This window comes from Bidens hawaiensis, unplaced genomic scaffold (assembly GCF_021521415.1).
Source record: "Bidens hawaiensis isolate Kalapana, Puna unplaced genomic scaffold, B.hawaiensis_p1.1 tig00013761_1, whole genome shotgun sequence".
Taxonomy (NCBI): domain Eukaryota; kingdom Viridiplantae; phylum Streptophyta; class Magnoliopsida; order Asterales; family Asteraceae; genus Bidens; species Bidens hawaiensis.
The window spans coordinates 474526-483450 of NW_027492175.1; the positions used below are offsets into that span (position 1 = coordinate 474526).

At 37.0% G+C, this 8925-nt stretch overlaps 1 protein-coding gene across 1 annotated transcript; it reads left to right on the top strand.

Moving 5' to 3' along the window:
- The first annotated feature begins 2254 nt into the window (after positions 1-2254).
- On the top strand, positions 2255-6028 carry LOC143544844 (uncharacterized). Its single transcript, XM_077036834.1, has 7 exons — positions 2255-2463; positions 2580-2679; positions 4499-4594; positions 4690-4742; positions 5173-5221; positions 5312-5359; positions 5904-6028. The coding sequence occupies exons 1-7, from the start codon at positions 2327-2329 to the stop codon at positions 5991-5993; spliced, it is 573 nt and encodes a 190-aa protein (XP_076892949.1). The 5' UTR covers positions 2255-2326; the 3' UTR covers positions 5994-6028.
- The last annotated feature ends 2897 nt before the right edge of the window (positions 6029-8925 follow it).

Here is an 8925-nt window from a genome sequence, read left to right on the forward strand (position 1 = left end):
AAAACCTAAGGGTCTGTTTGGAATGGGGTAATGGAATGGACGACGGAATGGAATGGACGTGGTAATGGAATGGACAAAGGAATGGAATGGGTTATTACCATTCCACTGAAATGTTTGGTTACCACATGGAAATGAAATGAATCATTACTTTGTATTGTTGGTAGGTAAGAAAAAGATAAAAATATAAAACTAAAATGGTAGTGAGTGGTGGTGGTGGTGGTGGTGGTGATGGTGGGAGCGGTGGCGGTAACGATGGAGGTGGTGGTGGCGGTGGCGGTAACAGTGGAGGTGGTGGTGGGCAGCGGTGATGGTGGGCGGCATGTGTGATGGTGGGGCGATGATTGATGGATGCAGCGGGCGGCTGGAGGTGGTGGGTTGCTGGCACTGAAGGCGATGGTTTGTGGAGGTGGGTGGCGGCGGCGATGGACGCCGATGGTGGCAGTGGCGGCGGTGGTGGGCAGCGGTGAGCCGGTGACGATGGGCGGCATGTGTGATTGTTGGGCGGTGGTTGATATATGCGGCGGGTGGTGCTGGATGGCTGGCACCGATGGTGATGGTTGGTGGAGGCGGGTGGCGGCAGCGGTGGTGGCTGGTGGCGACGGTGGTTAGTGGTGGCGGTGGGTGTTGATGTTGGGTGGTGGTGGTGTTGGGAGGGTGGTGTAGGTGATGTAGGGTTAAGGAGGGATGGAATGAAAAAGAAACATGGGGGTATGGATGAAATGAAATTGGGGTATTTTAGAAGGAATGGAATGGATTAGGTAATAGGTCATTCATTCCTTTGGTCAACCAAACACACTATTTTCCATTCCCTCACAATGGGTTATTCCATTCCGTCATTCATTCCTGCATACCAAACGCTACATAAGTGTTCAAGTTAAATAAATCATTAGCAATGGAAGATCATATCATTTTACATTAAATTACCTTGATAGCTTAAATCAAATTGATCATGGTTGCTAGTTCTTGAACGTAAAGAAAGAAGATTTGAATTAAAAAAATGATTGAATTGATACCGGTTAATAAGTTATTCTATAAAAAATGGGGAGTGGTAAATTTATTTAAAACGTTTTGAATATTCTGGTTCTTCGGTTCCAAGTCTAGAACCGCCGGTTTTACCCGGAACCGAACCGGGAACCTTTTAATGCAAATTCTGAGAACCAGGAACCGAGAACCGAACTGATACACACTGAGGCACTGCCGGTTCGGTTCCGGTTCCTCGGTTCTGACGGTTCCAAACCGTTTTTTTGCTAACCCCTAATTATACAAACAACTCGAAGGTTTATTGACGAAAAAGATGAAACAGTGACAACAAAAAACTAACAAAAATAAAAAAACAATGGTCGCGATTGAAGTATCTGTCAATTAGTTCTAGTGCCAATTTTTTGTTTTTTCAAAATAAGTCTAAAATTACCTTTTTGATATTTTAATGAAATAACAACTATAAAATAAATAAAAAAACTAGTAAACATGCCAAGTCCTAAACTAGTAAACATGTCGATACTCAATACACGGTCTCGGATACCTACCATAACATGATACACTCGGGTAATATCCCCACATGAAGGTTAATCGGCGAAACAGAAAAAACAATGACAATAACAAATTTCTAATTAAAGTATATTCCCAAGTCATTTAACTGAGACATGAGTTTATTTGAATAAAGTTAAATCTAGATTATGATTTATGTCGGATTATTGTTCTGGGCTCAAGTCTCTGAATGTAAAATAAGTTTAATTTTTTTTAATAAGAGTAGATTATACTGATAATATATTTATTATTTTATACCACAAGTTTTGTTATGGTCTTTACCGTTCACACAATGTATTCAATATTCATTCTATTTACTAGGATTTGGACTTTTATAATTATAAATTTATAATAGTAGATTAGTAGGCGAGTATCCAATTTCTCATTTCAGTTTGCTCGTTTATATTTGACTAGCAAATATATTATTATTGTCTAACTTATACGTATTATACTTGTCTAACTTGTTGTTACTTAATTTGGTTCTAGCCTCTTGCTAATTTTTTGCTAATTTTTTTGAATGAAAGTTACCGTTTAAAAAAAAATACTCACCTGAGTATTGAGGTTGGTTTCAAACACTATTAAAAAAAATTGAAAAAACAAGCTTGGACTCGAGTTCGGCAGGATTCGGTATAAGTTGCTTTAGATGCCGATATTTATTAATGCTTCTACATGCTAATGTCGTCTGGGACCATGTAGTAGTACTACTGCATGCGCACTAGTCACTACTATTAAAAATCCTCCACATAATCGTGACATGTCCCAAACAGTGTCTTCCTTTGATCGCTAGATTTCCGTTCAAATGTCATCCGCCGTCGTCTGCGGTGTCCTCTCACTACCATCCCATCCATCTGCGTCGATTCAGCCAAGAAATCGACGCAGTATAGTGACATTTAAACCTCGAAGATGTACCGTCCGCATGGAATGGCAGGACTGCACGTACTTAATTACTTCTATTCATTTCAGTTTTAATTTTTTTCTAAGGAATAAAACAATCATTCATATACCGAACAAAATGATCCGATTTCAATTTAACTGGTGATTTACTAATGTAGGGTTAAAAGAGAAATAAATGTGCCGGTTTCTGTAGCGTATAATTGTTACCTTGATAGAGAAGCAACTCCTCAATGGATGCCCCTCGTTTCGTCTGTTAAGGTGTGTTTTCTCTCTAGCCCATAAATGCCTTCGGTTTATTTCTCAAAGCAGTGTTGTAAAAATCGCTAGTAGGGGCGGTGGAGCGAGGATTAGAGATTAATCGGGATTAATCGGATTGGACTTTAATATATAATTTTCAGTTTTATATATATACACGCACATTTTATATGTAATTTTCAGTTTTATTCATATGCAAACACATTTTGGCCGGAAATTGGTTGGAATCTTGCTGGAAATCGCTGATTTTGGCCGGAATCTTGCCATATACAGCCGATTTTGGCAAGAACATCTAGAAAAGCCGATTAATCTTGATTTTGGCCGGATTTGACCATTGGCCGATTGGCCCAAAATTAATCAGTGAGGTGGGACTAGCGATTAATCGGGGATTAATCGATGCCCAGGAGTTTTGCAACACTTAAGCACTAGGAATTCAGGTGTCCTATAAGAACAGTAAAAAAAAGGTCCCTTAGGAGTTAGGCCCTAATGAATTATATAAACAAACTTTTTTTTTAAATTAATCAGTGAAGTGGGACTAGCGATTAATCGGGGATTAATCGATGCCTAATCAGGATTTTTGCAACACTTAAGCCCTAGGGATTCAAGTGTCCTATAAGAATGGTAAAAAAAAGTCCCTTGAGCCCTAATGAATTATATAAACTATCTTTTTTTTCAAATGACAGTTAGCGTTATAACAATAAACATAGCAAAATCATAGTATTAGTTTTGAGGTGTTAATGTTTTATATACAGGGCTAGATAAGTTTTTTGGTTTTGTAATTTAAAAAGTATATAAAAATTTGGTGTCCTTGGAAAAAAAACATGCCCAGGCTGGGAGTACGGCTCGCCCTTGCATGGGGCCGACCCTGAATATAAGATCCCAATGACTTCACTTATAAGTTATGATCAAAATTTTACATGTTATTTTTCTTGCTTTCGCTCTGCAATGCCTATGTTGGAATACTTATGTGGCATAATACATATATTAACATACATCATAACTTAGCAAACTCCTATATGTTGGCATACTTATGCAGTGAGTAAAATTTAAGTTTACTGCATTCAGATATCAGCTCCTCAGATAGATAGTTCATGTTAAACGAGACGATATTTAAGGGCGGTTCGGTAAATCTCATGGGGTGGCTTGGAGGAGATTTAAATAATAATTCGTTTATTATTTATTAATAAGTTTGTCTTATTTTTATTAAGTTAGTCTTATCCTAAACTATTTGAGTTAGATTCAAATTGTGTATTTGAATACGAGTAGGACTCGAATTAAGGGTGTTATACAAACCCTTGGTTCACATAGGTTTATTAAGTTCTTCGTGTGTCGTTTCTTAATATATCGAAGTCTATTTTGTTTTGTCAAAATAAGATCTGTGGAGACGTTGAGTTTGCAAGATAACATGTGCAGCCCAAGTTAAAGTGTTGACTTTTGTTTTCTTTCCTGTACGTACAGGAGATACAAACCAGAAAGAAACAATAATTGATTGGTCCTCTATTTCTTTCTATTTGTTCGACTAAGTAACAGTGAGGCATTCTTTGAATTGTGTATAACAAAGTTAACAAGTATTAGTATTCTTGTTCTGCAACTTAGTCAAGGTCAGTTCTTGATTACGATAGTTTGTTTTTCGGCTCCACTTAGATTCAACAGTTCAGACATCACAAAAAATGTTTTTTTTTTTTTTTCTGATTTTACTGAATTTCTATAAAGCTATAATACTGATGCCGCCACATAGACAACCATTCATACACTTGTCATTTCTTGCATCATGCATCAAAGACCCATGTTACGATACTTACGAAGGCTATATTGGTTTCAGATAATAGAAGACAAGCCCGAGTTAACATGGTGGTGTCTCAAGTATAAAGTATTTGGGCGCGATCTTGAGTTCACTTGGCTTGCTCATTATATGCAGGTAAATTAAGTAATAGGGTACCCGCAACCCGCATATCCTTCTTTTTATTTGTTAATTTATTTTTATCTTTGATGCCATATTGTTAAATGTTGCAGCCAATTCCAAATCAAAAAATCCACTGGAGGTCCTTAGAAGGTCTTCCCAACCGGTAAATTCATTAATCTGCTAAAATGATAATACTCTACCGAATCAGGGCCATCTCCGAGAATTGTTAAGTAAAAAAGTTTTTTGTTGGGTTTAAACAATTAAACTTTTAAATGTGCTTACTTGGTTATTAGTCGGGTTGTGTAAAAAAACTTTTTGTATAAATATAAGTTTAAACATGTTTCAAGTGAGACTCAATACCATAAATAACCTTTTGGTCATACCCTATGTCACTAGACCAAACTAGTGGTTATATAATTGAGTTTGAACATTAAATATACATATTTTTTTCATAAAAATATATATTAAAATAAAATAAAAAATAAAAATTTCGGCCCTAGCGGGGGCTTGTCGACCACCTTGCCCTCCTTAAGAGCCGGCCCTGTACCGAGTATAAAAACTTTGAAATGCTTGTAAAATTGTTTTTGTAACAGAGGAGCTGTAAGATTTTTTCCTAGAGGTTCTTCAACATGTTTGGTTGAAGTAAGTTTTCATTGACCAAAATCCATTTCATTTACATTTTTGTTTTATACAATGGTTATGAACTTATGATATAATTCTTCTTTTCTACAGATTACTGTTTCATATGAAGTACCTCAATTCTTGTCCCCTGTGGCATCTGTAAGTACTTGTACTTGTTGCAAATAGATTTTTTTTAGTAAACTGCGGTTTTCGTCCTTTTGGTTTGTTCAAATCTGCGGCTTTAGTTCATTAGTTTTAAATTTATGATTTGCGTCCCTGTGGTTTCATTTCACCTGCAATTAAACCCGAATTCATTAACCCCGTTAAGTCTAGTGGTTAAATACTTAAACCCATCAACGTACCCTAGTGAGGGGTAGTTTTGTCCTTTTTTCCCCAAATACACCTCAGTCCCTCACGTGAGGGGGCTTGCGAATTACGATTGAGGTTTATATGGGGATAAAAAGAACAAAAATGTCTCTCACGTGAAGGGTACGCTGATGGGTTTAACGACCAGACTTAACGGGGCTAATGAATTTGGTTTTAATTGCAAGTGGAATGAACCACATGAACGAAAATCGCAAATTTGAAACTACTTGACTAAAACCGCAGATTTGGACAAACGACATGGACGAAAACCGCAATTCACTCTTTTTTTAATATGTTAACAAGTAACTAAGTTTTCTTTGATTTTAACTACAACTAGATATTACAGCCTTTCAACGAAAACTTGATGAGGCGCGGCTTGGAAAGGTTTGCAAGTTATGTAAAGACATACCAACCGGATTCGGTCTGAGAGTTCTTACTCTCTATTGTACAAGTATAATAATATATATAATCAGGTCATATTATTTATTCTTGTAAATTTGGCCATGAACTAGGCTAATATTTATTAAGTTGATGACATGTATGCACATACATGTATATGAAACATGTTGATGTTACAAAGGTATAAAACAAATTGCATTTCACGACACTGTAAATTTATAAGGATGTATGGCAAGTCACAAACAGTTAACATGCCATCATGTCGACAGTCGACTCAATGTCTTAGATACCTATCATGACATTATACATAGGGCTGTGCAATGGTTCAGAACCGCGAGAACCGAACCTGAACCGAAAATGAGTGAAAAATAGAGCCGGAACTTATTATAGTAAACCGGTTCGGTTCCAGAACCGCTAAAACCGGTTCTCGTTTATCGGTTCTGGCTAGAACCGGTTCGATCATTTATTTATCAAATGAGTTATGCAAACTTTGCAAATTGCAAACAAGTTTATACAGTTATATGTCTTCTTTCACGGTAAAACTAATTTAGATTACAACATGAACACCCGTTATATTTTTTATTAAAACCTAAGGGTCTGTTTGGAATGGGTTAATGGAATGGACGACGGAATGGAATGGACGTGGTAATGGAATGGACAAAGGAATGGAATGGGTTATTACCATTCCACTGAAATGTTTGGTTACCACATGGAAATGAAATGAATCATTACTTTGTATTGTTGGTAGGTAAGAAAAAGATAAAAATATAAAACTAAAATGGTAGTGAGTGGTGGGAGCGGTGGCGGTAACGATGGAGGTGGTGGTGGCGGTAACAGTGGAGGTGGTGGTGGGCAGCGGTGATGGTGGGCGGCATGTGTGATGGTGGGGCGATGATTGATGGATGCAGCGGGCGGCTGGAGGTGGTGGGTGGCTGGCACTGAAGGCGATGGTTTGTGGAGGTGGGTGGCGGCGGCGATGGACGCCGATGGTGGCAGTGGCGGCGGTGGTGGGCAGCGGTGAGCCGGTGACGATGGGCGGCATGTGTGATTGTTGGGCGGTGGTTGATATATGCGGCGGGTGGTGCTGGATGGCTGGCACCGATGGTGATGGTTGGTGGAGGCGGGTGGCGGCGGCGGTGGTGGCTGGTGGCGACGGTGGTTAGTGGTGGCGGTGGGTGTTGATGTTGGGTGGTGGTGGTGTTGGGAGGGTGGTGGAGGTGATGTAGGGTTAAGGAGGGATGGAATGAAAAAGAAACATGGGGGTATGGATGAAATGAAATTGGGGTATTTTAGAAGGAATGGAATGGATTAGGTAATAGGTCGTTCATTCCTTTGGTCAACCAAACACACTATTTTCCATTCCCTCACAATGGGTTATTCCATTCCGTCATTCATTCCTGCATACCAAACGCTACATAAGTGTTCAAGCCAAATAAATCATTAGCAATGGAAGATCATATCATTTTACAATAAATTACCTTGATAGCTTAAATCAAATTGATCATGGTTGCTAGTTCTTGAACGTAAAGAAAGAAGATTTGAATTAAAAAAATGATTGAATTGATACCGGTTAATAAGTTATTCTATAAAAAATGGGGAGTGGTAAATTTATTTAAAACGTTTTGAATATTCTGGTTCTTCGGTTCCAAGTCTAGAACCGCCGGTTTTACCCGGAACCAAACCGGGAACCTTTTAATGCAAATTCTGAGAACCAGGAACCGAGAACCGAACTGATACACACTGAGGCACTGCCGGTTCGGTTCCGGTTCCTCGGTTCTGACGGTTCCAAACCGTTTTTTTGCTAACCCCTAATTATACAAACAACTCGAAGGTTTATTGACGAAAAAGATGAAACAGTGACAACAAAAAAACTAACAAAAATAAGAAACAATGGTCGCGATTGAAGTATCTGTCAATTAGTTCTAGTGCCAATTTTTTGATTTTTCAAAATAAGTCTAAAATTACCTTTTTGATATTTTAATGAAATAACTATAAAATAAATAAAAAAACTAGTAAACATACCAAGTCATAAACTAGTAAACATGTCGATACTCAATACACGGTCTTGGATACCTACCATAACATGATACACTCGGGTAATATCCCCACATGAAGGTTAATCGGTGAAACAGAAAAAACAATGACAATAACAAATTTCTAATTAAAGTATATTCCCCAAGTCATTTAACTGAGACATGAGTTTATTTGAATAAAGTTAAATCTAGATTATGATTTATGTCGGATTATTGTTCTGGGCTCAAGTCTCTGAATGTAAATTAAGTTTAATAAGAGTAGATTATACTGATAATATATTTATTATTTTATACCACAAGTTTTGTTATGGTCTTTACCGTTCACACAATGTATTCAATATTCATTCTATTTACTAGGATTTGGACTTTTATAATTATAAATTTATAATAGTAGATTAGTAGGCGAGTATCCAATTTCTCATTTCAGTTTGCTCGTTTATATTTGACTAGCAAATATATTATTATTGTTAACAAAAACAATTTCCACGTGCTAAGTTTATCCATAATTAATTCATGGCATGAAACACGTGCCACGTGACTAAAGTCAAAACCATGTACGCAAGCTGATTTTTTTTTGTTGTTCCTTTCACTTATTTGCGTTGTTGTATCACGACTATTATATTAAAACAAGTTCAAATGTCACAATGACAGCAAATTTATTTTAAAATAATCTTCCTTCCCTAAATTTGCACCATTAGAAACTATAACATGAAAACATGATTACCATCACAACTTATTAATTACGAGTTAGAGGTAAATACTGTTTTTTTTTCTTTTTAAACGACCAAAAGTAGTATTTTATACGAGGTAACCTAATCGTAAATAGCGTTTTACTCAACTTAAACAAAATACAAAATAAAAATGTGAGTGATATTAATGTCACTCAAATTATTTTTGTATTCATTTTTTAGTACCTTTTAGTTTACA